The 20,143-nt window shown below is 48.5% G+C and overlaps 1 protein-coding gene across 2 annotated transcripts in view; it reads right to left on the minus strand.

The window, feature by feature from the left end:
• The window catches only part of LOC121463473 (DENN domain-containing protein 2A-like), a 96,709-nt gene that overhangs the window by 35,881 nt on the left and 40,685 nt on the right, over positions 1–20,143 (minus strand). For both annotated transcript variants that reach the window (XM_041675711.1, XM_041675710.1), the window contains 2 exons: positions 9,404–9,531; positions 6,628–6,749 (listed from right to left, as the gene is read on the minus strand). In XM_041675711.1, the coding sequence (XP_041531645.1) occupies positions 6,628–6,749; positions 9,404–9,531 (250 nt within the window). The remainder of the gene's footprint in view (positions 1–6,627; positions 6,750–9,403; positions 9,532–20,143) is intronic.

Below are 20,143 nucleotides of genomic sequence, written 5' to 3' on the forward strand. Positions count from 1 at the left end.
GCTTCTTAGCAGCCTAACTCCACCTGCAATGAAGTCCAAGAAAACGCCTGACTGCTCTCACGGCACTGAAATCTGTAACGGCTGGCAACCAGCAGGTACCTGTGTTACACCAGCCAGTGTTTGCTTACAGATCTGACCCATGGAAAGATTGGAAAAGGGAAGCAACCAAAATATGGTGCTCGACTCTAAACAGTATGCCAAGGAGCCTGGCGGAAGCTGCGGGCAGGCTGCATCCAGGCTTTGTCTCCTGGTGTCACTGCTGGGGAGAAAGTCTCCAGTAGTGTCCCATAGCACCCAAATAACTAACCACCCAGGGAGCTTCGGGGAAGAGTGGGCCTGCGGTAGCTCCTTGCCTGATAAAAGGGAAAACAGCAGGACGTGGGGGTGAGCCTCTCAAGCATTCAGGACAGTCCGAGGCTCGGCAGGAAGAAGCAAATTCTGCCCCAGAATCTTTACCCAGGACTCCGAGGGTCCCGAGGTTACTGGGGGCGGCGGCGGGGGGGGGGGGGGGGAGGGGGCACACGGTACTGTAGTGAAGATGTCTGTTCGCTGGCAAGGGTGTGACTCTCAGAGGAGCCAGTGAAGCTTTCCTTCAAAGTCAGATAGTTTGTACAGCAATGTGGGCCATGCCCTCTCTGCTGCAGCTTCTCAACCATGCCAACTCCACAGGCAGTACATGTAATGTACAAAGGACTGAGTAGGGCGATACAGCTTCATTCATAAAGGCCTCATACAACTTCATTCATAAGAACCAGCAACTGGCAGGAGGTTGCCAAACCCTAACTGCAGCGTGAAAAAGAAGCCATTGTCGGGTCTTAAAAGTGGTATTTTCTTCAAGCTGTTATCCGGCAGATTCTACTGTTGGTGGGAGCACCACACACCAGCCTGCATAATGCCCAATCCCACCTGCCTCCTTCCAGCACCGTGGCCCACTGTCTCTAGTGTAGGATCTGTGTCACCGTGGCCCACTGTCTCTAGTGTAGGATCTGTGTCACCGTGGCCCACTGTCTCTAGTGTAGGATCTGTGTCACCGTGGCCCACTGTCTCTAGTGTAGGATCTGTGTCACCATGGCCCACTGTCTCTAGTGTAGGATCTGTGTCACCGTGGCCCACTGTCTCTAGTGTAGGATCTGTGTCACCGTGGCCCACTGTCTCTAGTGTAGGATCTGTGTCACTGTGGCCCACTGTCTCTAATCCCATAGGCACAGCAGAAAATCTATAGTGTCTGAGAAGTAGACAGAGACAGGACGATCTTGGCCTGAGGTCTGACTTTCCTATTCAAGTCTCTTGAGTTGTTGCAGAAGGCTGTGATGGTCCTGGCGTGTGACATCTTGATGGCAAGAAGCCCTGAGCCTTCTCAAAGGAAGATGCCATGGACTGAAGCTGAGATCATTAGCCCTTTTTGGCTAAATGGGTGACAAAATATTTAAAAAAAGGAAACAGACTGTCTCGGATCAGCACATCTCTTTCTGACATAAAAATTAGTCCTTGGCAGTTGTAGTAGCACACATCTGTATAATCACAACACTCAGGAAGCTGGTGCAGGAGAATTACAGTTTGAGGCCAGCCAGGGCGACAAAGAGAGAACCCCCTCTCCATCTCAAACAAACAAACAGAGACTGTGGAGATGGATCTTTGGGTAAACAGCTGGGCAGATGTGACAGCACACCTGGAATCCCAGCACTCAGGTGGCAGTGACGGGATTTCCTGGGCAAGCCAGTGAGCCAGAGGAGCGAAGCTCCAGATTCAGTAAGATTCACTCACTAAAGTGGAGAATGACTGAAGACGCCCGCTGTCAACCTTTACACGCACATGTGCAGTGCACACATGCACCACACACACGAGAGCACACATGACTACTCCACACACACGAGAGCATACATGACTACTCCACACACACGAGAGCACACATGACTACTCCACACACACGAGAGCACACATGACTACTCCACACACACGAGAGCATACATGACTACTCCACACACACGAGAGCACACATGACTACTCCACACACACGAGAGCACACATGACTACTCCACACACACGAGAGCACACATGCACCACACACACGAGAGCACACATGCACCACACACACGAGAGCACACATGCACCACACACACGAGAGCACACATGCACCACACACACGAGAGCACACATGCACCACACACACGAGAGCACACATGCACCACACACACGAGAGCACACATGACTACTCCACACACACGAGAGCACACATGCACCCACACACACGAGAGCACACATGACTACTCCACACACACGAGAGCACACATGACTACTCCACACACACGAGAGCACACATGACTACTCCACACACACGAGAGCACACATGACTACTCCACACACACGAGAGCACACATGACTACTCCACACACACGAGAGCACACATGACTACTCCACACACACGAGAGCACACATGACTACTCCACACACACGAGAGCACACATGACTACTCCACACACACGAGAGCACACATGACTACTCCACACACACGAGAGCACACATGACTACTCCACACACACGAGAGCACACATGACTACTCCACACACACGAGAGCACACATGACTACTCCACACACACGAGAGCACACATGACTACTCCACACACACGAGAGCATACATGACTACTCCACACACACGAGAGCATACATGACTACTCCACACACACGAGCACACATGACTACTCCACACACACGAGAGCATACATGACTACTCCACACACACGAGAGCACACATGACTACTCCACACACACGAAAGCACACATGACTACTCCACACACACGAGAGCATACATGACTACTCCACACACACGAGAGCATACATGACTACTCCACACACACGAGAGCACACATGCACCACACACACGAGAGCACACATGCACCACACACACGAGAGCACACATGCACCACACACACGAGAGCACACATGCACCACACACACGAGAGCACACATGACTACTCCACACACACGAGAGCACACATGCACCCACACACACGAGAGCACACATGACTACTCCACACACACGAGAGCACACATGACTACTCCACACACACGAGAGCACACATGACTACTCCACACACACGAGAGCACACATGACTACTCCACACACACGAGAGCACACATGACTACTCCACACACACGAGAGCATACATGACTACTCCACACACACGAGAGCATACATGACTACTCCACACACACGAGAGCATACATGACTACTCCACACACACGAGAGCACACATGACTACTCCACACACACGAGAGCACACATGACTACTCCACACACACGAGAGCATACATGACTACTCCACACACACGAGCACACATGACTACTCCACACACACGAGAGCACACATGACTACTCCACACACACGAGAGCACACATGCACCACACACACGAGAGCACACATGCACCACACACACGAGAGCACACATGACTACTCCACACACACGAGAGCACACATGACTACTCCACACACACGAGAGCACACATGACTACTCCACACACACGAGAGCACACATGACTACTCCACACACACGAGAGCACACATGACTACTCCACACACACGAGAGCATACATGACTACTCCACACACACGAGCACACATGACTACTCCACACACACGAGAGCACACATGACTACTCCACACACACGAGAGCACACATGACTACTCCACACACACGAGAGCACACATGACTACTCCACACACACGAGAGCACACATGCACCACACACACGAGAGCACACATGACTACTCCACACACACGAGAGCACACATGACTACTCCACACACACGAGAGCACACATGCACCACACACACGAGAGCACACATGCACCACACACACGAGAGCACACATGACTACTCCACACACACGAGAGCACACATGACTACTCCACACACACCCACATAATTTCTTTTTGAGTTGCTGCCACATTCCTTGGGCTGTATATGGTTATATAACACATAAAAAATCATTTTGGATTCAGAGACCGCAGCATCTGCTCCGGCTACACACACATCTGCTCATTTCTAAGGAGACTTTTGTCCAATTGTCCCTCCCTTTCCACTGGGACCAGACAGGAGTTAATTAAACGAACATCCCAAAGATGGCGCAGAGCTTTCTGAGGCTAGCAGGGGAGTTCAGCACAGAGGGGCTGCCTCAGCTACTTCTAATTTTCCAGATGCAGCCCAGATGTGGCAGATGCTCAATGAATAGCTGATGAGCTAAGTGGAGGAAGTGGCAAAGTCTGCAGCTGTCCCTCAGAACGCGGGCACAGACCAGACACCCAGATGTGAGAACAGAATAATAGACATAGAATACAGGGCCGCAGTGATGTTGCATGGGCTCTAACAGCATGTAAGGTCAGGGCATTGGCCAGTGCACAGTGCTATCCAGGACAACAACATCTGGACAGAAAACTGACTGGCATCACTACCACCCTAGTTTGGCTGTTGTGGTAGCACAGACTCCAGGTTTGCCCAACCTAGCAGGGACAGGAAAGGCCACTCAGCCTTCATTTTCTGGTACGAGGGAGGAGTTGCCTGCTCAGAACACAGCTGACCAGGGCAGGTGTCTGTCACTGTTCTAAGAGCAGCGACTCCCTGCATGAAGTGGAGAGCTGAGCAGGATGTGAGAGGTGGCAAGGTACAACTGCTTCTCTTTCTTCTTCTTGTGTATGCGCGTGTGTGGGCTCACATGCACACGTGTACACACACGCAGGGAGGCCAGAGGTCAACCTCTGGCGCTGTTCCTTAGGCGCCACTCACCTATTCTTTCCCGTATTTCCTTTCTTCCCTTCTTCCTCCCTCCCTCCTTCCCTCCCTCCCTCCCTCCCTCCCTCCCTCCCTCCTTCCTTCCTTCCTTTGTAGACAGGGTCTCTCACTGGCCTAGAACTCTCAAGTTCAGGCAGCCAATGGGTCTCTCTCCAGCACTGGGATTATAATATTATAATTTCCCTACACTCGCTTTTATACATTAAGAGTTCTGGGGCTTGAACTCAGTCCTTCATTCTTTCATGACAAGCATTGTATAGACTAAGCTATATACACCCCAACCCCTTTCTGGGAGACAGGGTCTCCTGTATTCCAGGCTGGCCTTGAACTCATTACATAGATGAAGATGACCTTGAACTTCTGATCTTCTTGCCTCAGCCTCCCAAATGCTGAGATTATAGATGTGAGCCATTTTACCTAGTTCCTTCCCCGGTACTGGGGACTGACCCAGGGTCTTGTGTGCATTCTGCCCCTGATATATGTCCTTAGCCCTTACTTTTCCTAAGTCAATCTGGTCAGTCTAGGAAAAGAACTGTCTAAATGCTAGACACATACATAGTCCAGTGAGAACACAAACACGTTTCCAAGGCGAGTAGAAACTGCTGACTATTGGTTAGCATGCATTTCTCATGACAACAGTCTTCTCCACGTGAAAGCTGGTTGGCTCAGGCAACACTGAGGCAGCTCACATGGGCCTGTAAGCCTCACCTTAACAACAGGTGAAGTCCCTGAGTCTTCTAAAGTCAGTGGCTGGACGTGTCTCTGTCCGACACCAGGTGTAGACAGCACACCCTGTGAAGACACACACACACACTGACCCTGCTCTGGGCCTAAGGAGTACTGCTGCATCCCTCAGCTGGAAACAAACCTGACAATGGAATTTGTGTGACACCTGCAGTTTAAGTTTACTCTTCCTTTATTTCCTTTCCTCAACAACAAATGCCCTAAAGTGTTCAACAGGATCAGGGAATCTTGGAGTCTTGACCTCTGGGTACTCAGATACCAAAATACCACTGAGGGTGTCTGCTTATGCACTGATTCTATACATGTGCAAATAAATATGAGCTTACAAATCCATATATTCTTTAAGTTAAATAGTCACAAGGTCTGGAGAGACTGCCCAGTGACTGGGAGCTCTTATAGAGGACCTGAGTCAGTTCTGAGCACCCACACGGTGGCTCACAACCACCTGTTACTCCAGTTCCACTGGATCCGGTGCCCTCTTGTGGCCTCCAAGTGCTCCTGCACACATGTGATACACATAAACTCACATACATATAAATAAAAAATAAGTAAGTACTTTTTTTTTTTATAAGACAGGGTCTGGACGCCTGGAATTTACTATGTAGACCAGGTTGTCCTCAAACTCCCAAACGTTTGCCTGCCTCTGCCTCCTGAGGACTGGGAACAAAAGTGCGTGCCACCACACCAGGCAAATAAAGAAACCTTTACAAATGGTACACAGATGGTAGTAGACTACACAGACCAGCTCTCCACACTGCCTTTCTCCCACACATCTCATCAAAATGCCCTTATTTACTTGTTTGTTTACGGCAATGGTTTTCTTTTCTTAGTCGGGCTACTCTGGAAACATCAACCAGGCTGGCACTGAATTCTGAGCAGCAATTCTCCTGCCTCTGGCTCCAAGAGGTTGGGACTGTAGGTGTGGCTCAGGATAGTTAAATGCATTGATTTTAGTGACCGACTTAGGAGAGAGCCCTGAACTAGAGACTCAAAGGTATCTCAGGGAGCTCTGCAGAGAGGATGGTTGCAGGAGACCGGTCAGGCTGCTGAGTAAGACAGACAGATGCACTGGAGGAACCCAGATTGCCCGAGGTACCTTGGTGGAAGTGTCCGGGATGGAAGAGGTGGGAGATCCAGGGAAAGTCAAGACACATTTCTTGCCCAGGCAGCGGCCGTGTAGCTCAATGTCCTCATACGGATTTTCCTTCATAGGTGGATCTAGGAGCAACAGCAAAATGAGTCAGGAATGTTAGAACTTTGTCTTTTCTCTCTTTTTAAAAGATATATTTTATGCGAATGGCCTTTTTCCTGCACGCACTATCCATGCACCCTATGTGTGGCTGATGCCTGAGAAGGCCAGAAGAGGGTGTCAGATACTCTGGAACTGGAGTTACATATGGTTGTGAGCCTCCATGTAGGCACTGGGGACTGAACCAGGGTCCCTGCAATAGCTGCCAGTGCTATTAACTGTTGTGCCATCTCTCAAGGCCCTGAACTTGTCCCTTTTTTTCTCTCCTGGTTTATGAAACAGGTTTTCTCTGTATAACAGCTGTCCAGGAATTCATTCTGTAGACCAGGCTGGCCACACACCTGCCTTTGTCTCCCGAGTGCTGAGATTAAAGGCATGTGCCACCACTGTCCACTGAAAAACTATTTACTTATCATTTTTATTTTATGTGCATTGGTGTTTCGCCTGCATGTGTGAGGGTGTCAGAACTTCTGGAACTGGAGTTACAGACAGGTGTGAGCTGCCATGTGGCTGCTAGGAATTGAACCCAGGTCCTCTGGAAGAGCAGCCAGAGTTCTTAACCACTGAGCCATCTCTCCAGGCACCTGAACTTTTTATATGGGAGCACTAAGGCTTTGCTTTTCCATGTGCGTGCTTGTGGGCTGTGTGTGGTTTTACTGGTCACCCCTTCCTTGTAGCAGCAGAACCTGATTTTTACTAAGGGATAACTCCCCATCTCCTGACTTGTGTAACTGCATCCCCAGGTCCAGGGCTTGCTGCTCTACGGGGCCTGGACACTAGCCTACAGGTGAGTTCAGGACGGTTTGACAGCCCAGGCCTAAGGCAGACATTGAACGTCACTTCCGGCTCTGAAAATGATCATGGGACATAAACTGGTCTGGCCAGAGCGACTCAGGGCTTTTGCTGGCTTCGTAGGCCCCAGGCTCTAGATCTAGAGGGGGAAGCCACAGGTCCAGAGGGCTGCCTGGGAACAAAGTCACCCTGGGAGAAGAAAGGAGAAGCCAGCTTGGGTTACTGCTTCCCCCAAAGTACCTTTGCTATCTCATTACAAGGGTGGGAACCCAGCCTGATGCTGTGGTTCAAACAATTCGGCTAATCCCTCCTGCCCTCCTGTGCTTCCTCCCTTCAGGAGGCATTTCTGGTACTGATGACCCCAGGTGCGCTGTCTGCCCTCACGTGCAAATGCCTGTGTGTTTCTCTCTCATTAGCTCTTTTTCTGTTTCTAAGGTTACACTGAGGTGGCTGGAGAGGAGGCTCAGCGGTTAAGAGCACTGCCTGCTCTTCTAGAGGTGCTGAGTTCAATTCCCAGCAGCCACATGGTGTCTCACAACCATCTGTAATGAGAACTGGAGCCCTCCTCTGGCCTGCAGGTGTACACGCAGACAGAACACTGTGTACATAGTTATGATTCTAAGTATATGTGTTTATAACAGCTAAAGTGTGCTGGGGGAATTTATCATGTTAAAGCTTTATGCCATCTGTAGAGGAGATTATAAACTACAAGCTATTCCTGTGACACAAACCAGTTTTCAGTGTCTTCTAACTGAGAAGAATCCTATCCAGCCGGGCGATGGTGGCGCACGCCTTTAATCCCAGCACTCGGGAGGCAGAGGCAGGCGGATCTCTGTGAGTTCGAGACCAGCCTGGTCTACAAGAGCTAGTTCCAGGACAGGCTCCAAAACCACAGAGAAACCCTGTTTCTTCTAAGGTGGCTCACATCAAGCAAGATTTGCCTTTATTTTTACTATTTTCTTTTATATCAGCCTGGTATTTGTCTTTCATTCCTGCCAGTTCTGGGAAAGCAGTTCCTAAGTGACGCTTAAAGACCCAGGCTACAGGCGGATCCTCTGACTCATATGAGACCAGCATGTCCAGCACCCTGACTTCTCCAAGTACCCCCAGAGCTTCTCGAGTTGCTGGCTTTGCAATGGGCCACAGTGACAGTCAAAGCGGGATAACTGGTGCTGAGACACGGCCTGTGGGCTCCAGGCCACACTGCTATACATCGTCTCCTTTCTTCAGCCATCACGAGCAGACTCAGGTCTGAGCTCACGCCTCGCTGAAATCGAGATTCCTGAACTCTGAAATAAACCCTGGACCTAAGTCCTCTTTGGAAGCCGAGGAGGTTCTCGTCAGATGTCATTTAGTCTCTGCTTTGCTACCCTGCCGGAGTCCCGCTCTCATGGAAAAAGCATGCTGGCACACAGTGTCTCCATTCCACAGCTGATGGCGGAGAGGCCTGTTATATATTCTCATCAATCCTAACGCAACTTTGCAAGGCAGCCACCATCATCACGAGATGGACAAAGAACTCACATTCTGAGCCCTGTGCCACCAGCTAAAGTCACAAAGCTAACAAGTGCAGAGCCAGGATCCTACCCTGGATTTCGAGGGGGGCTCTGTTTCTCAGATCACCCTGTTGCCTGCTCAGCTCGCTGGTCCTCGCCAGCTGGTCCTCCTTCAGCCCGCTGAGGCCCCCCCTCCCAGCTCGCCTACCTGCTGCTTTCTCGTACATTAATGGCACATCTGTCTTCAAGTGCACGCATGTGTGTTTGGAGCAGAAACTCCGTGCTAACTCTGTCCTTCTCACTCACAGCCCTCCACACAGAGTTTGGCCTCTTACCTAGAATGTCTTCGTAGACGTTCTCCTCCGATAAAGTGCGTGTGAGTCCCAGCTTGGTCTGTGCGTACCAGTCCACCCTGCTGCTCTCAGAGGAGGACTGCAGTAGGTCTTCAAACTCATAGGACTTCCTGCATTGCGCACCACGGAAGGAAAGAAAGAGAGAATGTGAATCAGTTGAGGTTGGTTCCGAACACGGCAGAGGTCACAGGGCAAAGGGGCCAACTCAGAGCTCTCAGGCCAGGGCTGCAGAGCTGGAAGCCAAGGCAGATGCCTGAGTTGTAGCAGAAACCCATCCCAAAGGGGCGCTATCAGCCCATGAGCCTCTTCTGCCTCCATTGAGGGTTCCAGGCAGGACAAAGGGTCTAAGTCTTGGAGCTCTAGCAGATGGGTCCAGTCTGGGACATAGTGTTAGCTGCTTTCTCTGGTTGTTCTTTGCCTAGACTAGTAAGTACTCTGATGGTGGACACTGGGGTGAAGGTGTGGTTTGTGGAGCAGCACCCTAACAACTAAAGATGTCTGTATATTTCAGGGCATGAATTCAAGGACCCAGCTCTCTTCCTTACAGTACAACTACTAGCCTAGATGATCCTGGGCTTTGCTGGAATGGGATTAACCATTATCCAAATGGCTACTGCTGGACGCTCTGGACTTTAAGACACACCTTAACTCTGTTGTGATTTTTTTTTCCATATTTATGGGAGCAAGATGCTAATATATAAGGTATGCTTTGCATTTGAATCCTGACACATAAAAGGTTTTGATACCCTAAGCAGCATCTAGAAAGACTACATTTTTGTTTGTTTGCTTGTTTTTGTTTTTTTTGTTTTTTTTCGAGACAGGGTTTCTCTGTGGCTTTGGAGCCTGTCCTGGAACTAGCTCTGTAGACCAGGTGGTCTCGAACTCACAGAGGTCCGCCTGCCTCTGCCTCCCGAGTATGTTTATTTGTTTTTGAGATAGGGTTTCCCTGTGTATCTCTAGCTGTCCTGGAACTCCGTCTGTAGACCACGCTGGCCTCTAACTCACAGAGATCCTCCTGCTTCTGCCTCCCAAGTGCTGGGATTAAAGGCACGTGTCACTACTGCCCGGCGAAAGACTACATTTTAAGAATATGAACTTTCTTTGAAGAACTGATCTGGAGGCAGGCATGGAGTACATGTCTACAACTCCAGCACTTGGGAGGCTAAGACAGGAGGATATGGTTATCAAGTTATAGGTCAGCCTGGTCTGCATAATGAGACACAGCTAGGAGCTAGGTATTATGGTGCAGAATCCTAGCATTGTGGAGGCAGAAGCAGGTAGATCTACGTGAGTTCTAGGCCAGTCTAGTCTTCATAGTGAATTCCAGGTCAATCAGAACGACATTGTGAGACCTGTCTAAAAAACCTTAAGTACAGTACAATAATAATAATAATAAAACAAATAAAAACTGGGCATGGTGATGAATGTTTATAATCCCAGAACTCTGGAGGCTGAGGCAGGAGAATTGTCAATAGTCCCGATCCTACTTAGGCTGTAGATCTTGCCACAAAACAAACAAACAAACAACAAAACCCCCACAGTAACATCAAACAAAAACAAACAAAGGAAAATGAGGGCCCTGCGATGGCTCAGCGGGCAGAGGTGTTTGCCAACAAGTCTGATGACCTGAGTTCAACCTGCTGGACCCACACAGCATAAGACGAGAAACAAGTCCTGCAACTCCTCTCCAGCCCTGCTTCACGCTACCTACCCGAGCACCCTCCTCACACAGACCCACAGATAAATAAATGTAATAGAAAGTCAAAACAAAGTCAGAAACAGTTACATCGCAAACCCTCCATAGCCTTGAGCACACTAAACAAGTGCCCTGTCACTTTACCCTTGGTCCCTGGCTTTTTGTTTTGTTTTTGTTTTTTCAAATCAGGGTTTCTACCTGTAGCCCTGGCTGTCCTGGAACTTGCTCTGTAGACCAGGCTGGAGATCCTCGTGCCTCTGCCTCCCAAGCACCAGGTTTAAAGGTGTGCTCCATCATACTGGGTTCCCTGTATGTATGAGGGTCTCTCAGTATGTCGCCCGGGTTGGCCTTTGTACTTGTGATCCTCCTGCCTCTGCGGCAAAGCTTAACTTGTAAAATAAATTACCACAGGGTTTCCTAATGATGAGTCCATCTCTGTGTTAAGTAAGGTGCTGGTTTTCAAGTGACCAAAGTGTGAAATCTTTTTACAACATTGTAAATCAAAACAAAGTAAGATCCACAGAGCAGCAAGAAGGAGCTTCGGACTTCACACGAACAGTTTCCAGAACCAAGAGAAAAGCAGAACTCCAATTATTCCAAGGTCTGGCTTATCACCGTCGAGTCAGGATCACTGGTGCAATGGCTGGCTTGCAGGGACTTCTGTCCTCTGGTGCTGAGGTTCGGGTGAAGTGAGGGAAGTATATTTGCTAAATCCTGACCTGACCTGGAGCTATCCCTGAGGTCAGGCTGACCCTCGGGCAGGTACACCTGCATTGTTCTGCTTCTGTAACCTCTTCCCTCTCAAACAGTGATGACTTGAAGACACGACTTTGTCCTGGCCTTAAAAGTTCACGTCCTCAGTCCGGCCTTTAAACCCAGAGCTTGGGAGGCAGAGAGGCAGATGGATCTCTGTGAGTTCGAGGTTAGCCTGGTCTACAAAGCGAGTTCCAGGACAGCCAGGGCTATAAACCTTGTATCGAAAAACAAAACAAACAAAAAAGTTCATATCCTGTCATGTTTGCTGACAGCTATCACAGCTATAGCAGGGGGGATGTAACAAACTTGTGGTTTTTTTCTTTTTTTCTTTTTTTGGTTTTTCGAGACAGGGTTTCTCTGTGGTTTTGGAGCCTGTCCTGGAACTAGCTCTTGTAAACCAGGCTGGTCTCAAACTCACAGAGATCCGCCTGCCTCTACCTCCCAAGTGCTGGGATTAAAGGCGTGCGTCACCACCGCCCGGCGTGGTTTTTTCTTGTATAAACCCCCTTATTCACTCAGCTCAGGGCCGCCTCTTTAGATTTGTAGTAGGGTCTGTGTGGCTTAATAAAAAAACTCTAAGGAGCTCATCCTGGTCTCCTTTTCTTGGGTGAGAACGGCCCGGCCACAACACAGGTAAGAGAAACCTGTTCAAATGAATGACTGGTCCACTGTACGTACAACTTTGAACTTGAGAAAGGTTTTAGCATCTTTATGTAGTAACTTGGAGGAGAAGGGTATTTCAAAGGCGAATGGATGATAAGCACAACTGATCAGGTCTCTAGCTAAACATGCCCAGCACTCAGGCACCACACCACCCACAGGTGTGCCAAATGCCTTCTGTGGGTCACACTGTGCTCCGAACCAGTGAAGCAAAGGCAAGGAGTCCCTGCCTTACAGTTGGAGAGAATGTGACCCCCTATAACTTCCTTGCCTCGCAGGTCCTCCAATGACCACATTGCAGCTGGCTTTAGACCCTGATCTCTCTGTTGCAATGAACTCCCTTGTAGCTCGGGCTTGGTCCAATATACTGTGGAGTTGAGGATGGCCTGGAACTTCTGCTTCTTTTGCCTCTGCCTCCCAAGTGCTGGGATTACTACTGTGAAGATCATGCCTGCTCTGTGTGGTGCTAGGGACTAAACCCAGGCCTTCATGGTACTAGGCGAGCAACGAAGACATCCCCAGTACGCCGCATCCATCTCCAGTGAATTTCTTCTTCTATTTCTCTCTTTCCTAGTTCCTTTCTTTTCTAGCCCTCCCTCCATGGGAGTCTAATACCAGAACTCAGGAGGCTGAGGCAGGGGATCTCAAGTTTGAGATCAGCCTGGAGAATATCATGAAATTGTCTCAAAAAACATTTTTAAAAAATCATGACCAATGTCCAATTACTGTGTGAGGATTACTAATGACTTTTCCATACTTTTGTAAATGAAATGCTAATTTAAGGCAGAGGGCAAGAACCTCAAAATTAACATGTCTCAAAAGAGGTTCCTCTCTTAGAGCTGCCCCCTGGAAAGCCAACCAGATGTTTATGCCTGAAGCTGCAGGCACTCTGCTGAGCCCCTTCTCCTAGCCCACCTACACCTAACCAACTAACCGCATTCTACCTCCCCAAGCCACTGGAAACTGATCACTTCCTCCAGGGCCCCCACTGGAATTACATCACAACCTGACCACGACACCCACTCTGTCGCCAAGGGGAACCCTAACAGATGCAAACCTGATGACTGCCCCTTCAAAGCTGTGCCGTGTTTCTTCCCGGTGCTCCTTTTGTCTCTAGAGCTCTAGGATTGGTTACATTAGACCGCACGGCCTCCTCGTCCATCCTTGGGGACCCCTATCCCACGCTGTCCAGACCCCTGGCCTTCAGTTCCTCCAGCACGAAGAAACCTATATCTGCTCCTTCACGGAACTTCCATCTGCCTCCCCCTCCCACCAAGCATCTACACATCTCTTCCTCTCAAGGCCACCCTGTGCCCTAGCAGGCTGGGTTCACCTGCTGAACATTCCCACAGCACCTATGCTTCCTGGGAGCCTCACCCAGCAGCTGTCTCCTCCTGCTGTCAGTCCGGGTTCTTTAGCAGGGCAGGGTCTCTGTCAGCTTCCTCATTAATACACTCCCTTATCTAACACCAAATATAGTCACAGTAGATTTGCTGGCTGGATAAGTAAATGAATATTTGACTAATTAACTATTTGATTAATTATCTAATTGATTAATTGATTGTTTTTTGTTTTTTTTTTTTTTTTTTTTGAAGCAGAGTACAGGCTGATCTTGTACTCACAGCAATCCTCCTGAGGCAGGGGCTACAGGCCTGCACCACCATGCCCGGCTATCAATGAAAACAAGAAAGCTATGTTTAGTCAGATGTGGTGGCTCACACTTTTAATCTCAGTACTCTAGAGGCACCAGCAAGCAGACCTTTGTAAAGCTGAAGCCAGCCTGGTCCACATAGCAATCAGGGCTGCAGAGTACAACTCTGTCTCAAAAACACAAAACTCCAGACATATAAACACTTAAGGAGCAGACAGAAGGACCCAGAGTAAACACACAGCCACAGCATCTTGACTAATGTGTCAAAAACATAAACTAGAAGAAGGCCTCTTCAACAAACAGTGCAAGGAAAAATGAATATCTGTATCTCTTATCTGCAGAAAAATCCATCTGATTAAAGATATTTTTTTAAAAAGTAATTTATTTATTCTTATTTTATGTGCATTGATGTTTTGCCTGCATGTATCTCTGTGTGAGGGTGTCAGATCTTGGAGTTACAGACAGTTAACAGCTGCCATGTGGGTGCTGGGAATTGAACCCAGGTCCTCTGAAGAGCAGTCAGTGCTCTTAACCATAGAGCCATCTGTCCCGGTCCTATGATTAAAGATCTTAATATAAGATCCAAAACTCTGAAGCTGCTAGAGGCAAAAACCTGAAGGCCTACTAACAGTGTCCGAGACCCAGTGATCCTCATTTTCTGGTGAGAAGTAAGACAAAATAAAGGCTCTCGGAACACAGAACAACAACCAAGTCCTCTTTGTTTTCCAGGGTAGACACTGGTGAAGTAAATTTCTGTTAAACCAAGCTTCTCAAAACAATTTTACTCTCAACCTCAAACTAATTCATTCATTCCTTTTTTTTTTTTTTTTTTTTTTTTTTTTGCAACAGGGTCTCACTATGTAGCCCTGGCTGTCCTAGAATACACTATTATAGACTAGGCTGGTCTCGAACTCACAGAGATCCCCCTGCTTCTGCCCCCCAAGTGCTGAGATTATAGGCATATGCCACCAAGCCCAGTTTGACATTCTTTTTAACAGATTTACTTGGGGATCATGTGGCTCTTGTGCAGGACTTGGGCTTGGTTCCCAGCATCCACGGGTGGTTTATGACATCCGTATTTCCAGTTCCGGGGGCTCCAGGACCCTCTTTCTCATCTCCACAGGCATCTATCAGAGACAGGGTTTCTCTGTAGCTTTGGTGCCTGTCTTGGAACTAGCTCTTGTAGACCAGGCTGTCCTCGAACTCACGGAGATCCGCCTGCCTCCTGAGTGCTGGAAGACCGACATGGTGCACATACACACATGCAGGCCAAACACTCACCATAGTTTTAAAGGTTCACGTTTATCATTTTTCTGTGTGTGCAGGTGCCTGCAGAGGCCACAGAGTTAGCGCATCTCCTGGAGCAAGAGTTACAGGGGACTGTGAGCCCCTGATGTGGGTGCTGGGAACTGAACTTGGGTCCTGCAGTTGGAGCAAGGGCTCTTCTTAACCACTGAGCCTCTCTCCGGCCCTCTTCTGAAGTTCTTAAACTAAGTCATGTTTTCTGCGTGGCATCTCAGGCTTGCCTCGAGGCTGGCACCCATGTGGACAGGGACACGGAGGCAAGGCTACAGAGTTAACTTTGACTGACAAATGGATGGTAGCTCAGGGTCCTGTCCAGTCAGACTGCGTGGAACTGCCAGCCCCAGCGTGGCGTGGCAGTGATGGACAGGGGACAGCACAGATCCCTTAGCAGTGGTGCGGCGTCTGCGGCTGCCTCTGCTCCCAAGGCCTGTGGAGGAAGCCCCAGGGAAAGCACAATTCTATTCGGTGTTCAAACCATCAGCGGAAAAGTCAAAATCAAAGTGGGTGGAGCTATTTGGTTTTATAAAGGTTTAAAAACTGTTACACGACCAAACAGAACTTAAATGTAAAAATCTAAATTCAAGATAAAATATTTGGAGCATGCATCTCTATGAATGTGAGACACTTACACAAAAAAAAATCACGTTAGTTTCACGGCAGCCTCAAGGCATTCCTGCAGGGTTATTAAATGTGTGCCATAAACATACATAGCCAAGCTCACGTGACTGGAGGATGCTTATCTTTGGAATTTCCTGACATGTGAGGGGTTAGGCCGAGGGCCGAAGTCTCGGCAGCTTATCTCTTGGGGGTTTTAGAGAAATGGAGAAAAGCAGAGGAAGGAGGCAGGTGAGGGGAGGGAGGAGGGAAAAGGACAGAGAGAAGAGGGAAAAAAGGCATTTTCCTCAAACCAAGAATCAGCATCCCCTGGTGTGGCTCAGTTGGGGTGTGCTGATTGGCCAATGAAAACACAGTGACTTCAGTCCGCAAAGCCCCCAGACTGGCTGTGTAACCCCAAACCCTCCCGGCCTCGGGATCCTTCATCATTTCTTCAGTCTTGGCTTGGCTCTCCTGACTCAGAGAAGGCAGGACGTCTGCCAAATGCAGGGTAAACCGTTTTTCTTTCTCTAGGAGATAGAACCATAACAAAGAGCATACTTTTTTTTTTTTTAGGTGTAGAAAGTGAACACCTTGCCCTGCTCACCTCTGTTGTAGTATTTTAAACAGAATGAGGAGCCTAAAGTCAGACTGTTGAAACGCAGCTCAGCAGCTCATGTGATCGGATCTAAACTGGCCAAGACACATTTCAGTTTTGAACTGAAACAAAGTAATTTTAGCTGCTTAAACGGAAAATGCTAGAAGGCTGAAAACAGCAGACTGTAGCAAGGAGAAAAAAGATAACAAGAATAATGATTCACCAGGTTGAGCTGTCTGTCCAACCACGACACGCAGGAAAGATCGCCCCAGGGAGGGAGGAGGGAAGAGGGAGGGGCATCGCTCAGGGAAGAAGGAGGTAATGAAGGCAGCCAGGCTTTGGGGCTGGGCTGGAAAGGACTTAGAACTGGAGATGGAGGCTGAGGGTACGTGGCTCAGTGGAAGAACATGAATTTAACATGGAGAAGGCCCTGGGTTTAATCCCTGGCACCAAAGCCAGCTCCTCCTTCAACACAAACTAGAACAGCTGGGGAAGTGGCTGAGCAGTTCAGAGCAGCAGCTCTCGCAGAGAACTCGAGTTCTATTCCCCGGCACCCACAGCAGTTATCTCCAGCTCCAAAGGATCCAACACTCTCTTCTGGCCTCCACAGGCGCGCGCGCGCGCGCACACGCACGCACACACACACACACAGTATTAATTTAATGAGACAAACAAACATACAAACCAACAATAACAAAAAACCAGGCTGGAGAGATGGCTCAGGTTAAGAGCATTTGGTGGTCTTTCCATACGATCTAAGTTCAATTACCAGCACTGACAGGGCTGGTTACAACCCTGTGCTTCTCTAGTTCCAGGGGCTCTGAAACCCTCTTTGGAGTTTGTGGGTTCTGGACATGCATGTGGTGCACAGACACACACACACACACACACACACACACACACACACACACACACAGGCAAAACACCCATGTATATAATTTTTAAAAAATTTATTTTTATGTGCATGGGTCTTTGTTTTGCCTGCATATATATCTGTGTGAAGGTGTCAGATTCCCTAGAACTGGAGTTATAGACAGTTGTGAGCTGCCCTGTGGGTGCTGGGAATTGAACCCAGGTCCTTTGGAAGAGCAGCCAGCGTTCTTAACTGCTAAGCCACCTCTCCATCCCATATATGATTTTTTTTAATTTAAAAGAATTTAAACAAACAAATGAACAACAACAACAGAACAAATACAGTGGGCTGGTAAAATGGCTCATAGAATCCCAGCACTTGGAAGGCAGAAGCAGGAGAATCTGAGTTTGAAATCAGCCTGGTCTACACAGTGAGTTCCAGGACAGCCAGGCTACATTGTGGGGGTTCCTACAAGTAGAAATATTATCCAAGTGAGGTAAAAAGAAACTTGGGCTGGGCAGTAGTGGTTCACACCTGTAATCCCAGCACTCAAGAGACAGAGGCAAGGAGATCTCTGTGAGTTCAAGGCCAGCCTGGTCTACAGACCTAGTTCTAGGACAGGCTCCAAAGCTACACAGGGAAACCCTGTCTCAAAAAACCAAAAAAAAAAAAAAAAAAAAAAAAAAAAAAGAAGAAGAACAACAACAACAAGAACAACAAACAACAAGAAGAAATTCGGTTCAGCACGAAGTAGCCAGCTCAGGTTCAAAAGTTCTAGAGTCTGACCCCAGGCAGTTTATTTTAGACATATGTAAGTAGAGTATAATTTTGGGAAAAAAGTTTCCTGAAACAATTATATCAACCCCGAGAGCACAATAAAGCTTAAAGTGTGACTACATCAAAACTCTCCTGCAAAGTACAGGTGACCTCTACAATGAAGATGGGTTCTATGGCTTAAGGGCCCAGGATCTGGTGTGGTCTCTGACCCACATAGCACAGAGGTCAGCAGGCTATGAAGTGCATGAGACACCTTTACTATGGCTGGGTTGGTTCCATTGACTGAGAAACAAAGCCAAAGATAAAGGGAGGGAGAGTCTGGGCTAAACATTCTGGGGGGTTTGGGTGAGGCCTGGCCCTACAAACAGCATCGCTCCCAGCTTCTGGGTGGAAAACATGTGTACACATCCTTTCTGTTGAGGAGACAAGCTATGTGCTTAACATTCCTAGTGTTTCCAGTGCACAAAATAATGAAACCCTGCCTGCTAAAAGTAAAAATAAAAATAAAAATTTTAAAAAGGCTCTCAGGTGATGGCGCTCGCTGCCACATCTGACGGCCAGAGTTTGGTCCTCAGAATCCGGATGGCGGAAGGAGGGAAGCTACTCCTACAGGTTGTTCTCTGACCTCCACGTGTGTACCATGGCCTGTGCATGTGTGTGCAGACACAGATACGCTGTAAATAAAACTGAACAAACCACCCAAGTGTAGCTCCGCCTCATTTGTGGAACACCGGAACAAAAATCTTCAAATATGAGCAAACTGAATTCACTCGTTCGCTAAAACAGGAGCAGACTGGGACTTCATTCCCCACATGGCAGAATGGCGTGATCTGAAAGGGAATTCCCTCGTGGGCTCATGTGCTTGGACTTGGTCCCCAACTGGTAGAGCTGTCTGGGGAGGCTTAGCAGGTGTGGCCTTGCTGGAGGAGGTGTGTCACGAGGTGGGCTTTGAGAGTCCACAGCCTCTCCCTATTCCCAGTCTGCATCTGAAAATGTGAGCTCTTGCCAGGTCGCTGTGGCGCACACCTTTAATCCCAGCACTTGGGAGGCAGAGGCAGGAATCTCTGAGTTAGAGGACAGCCTGGTCTACAGAATGAGTTCCAGGACAGCCAAGGCTGTCTCAAAAAAAAAAAAAAAAGCAAACAAAAGCAAAAGAAAACTCTTAGTAGGTTTTTATGGGCTGGAGACAGCCCCACTGGTAGACTGCTCGTCTGGCATGCAAGAGGCCCTAGGTTTGACCCTTAGAATCATGTAATGGTCCTGGTAGCACATGCTCTCAGTACTCAGGAAACAGACAAGACGATTAAAGTTCAACTTTATCATCTGCTACAGAGCAAATTCAAGGTCAGCCTGGGTTACGGGAGACGCAGTATCAAAAAACAAACAACAACAACAAAGGCCGGTAAGATGATTCAGAGGAGAAAGGCAATTGCCACGAAGTCGGACAACCCAAGTTCAGTCCCCAGAATTCACACTGTGGAAGACGAAAACTGACTACTAAGATTAGTCTTTCCTCTGCCACGTGCCTGTGCACACTGAATTCCACTGTCCCACAAAATAACAACAAATGTAAAAAATTTAAAAGAAGCTGGACGATGGTGGCACATGCCTTTAATCCCATATCTCTGTGAGTTTGAGGCCAGCCTGGTCTACAGAATGAGTTCTAGGACAGCCAGGGCTACACAGGCAAACCCTGGCTGGAAAAACTAAAACTAAAAAATAAGTAAAACAAGAATGAAGGGGCTAGAGAAATTGTCCAGCAGCACTGGCTGCTCTTCCAGAGGTCCTGAGTTCAATTCCCAGCAACCACGTGGTGGCTCACAGCCATCTGT

This window comes from Microtus oregoni, unplaced genomic scaffold, assembly GCF_018167655.1.
Source record: "Microtus oregoni isolate MIOR12 unplaced genomic scaffold, Mior012 000026F_ref0000081, whole genome shotgun sequence".
In the NCBI taxonomy this organism is placed as follows: domain Eukaryota; kingdom Metazoa; phylum Chordata; class Mammalia; order Rodentia; family Cricetidae; genus Microtus; species Microtus oregoni.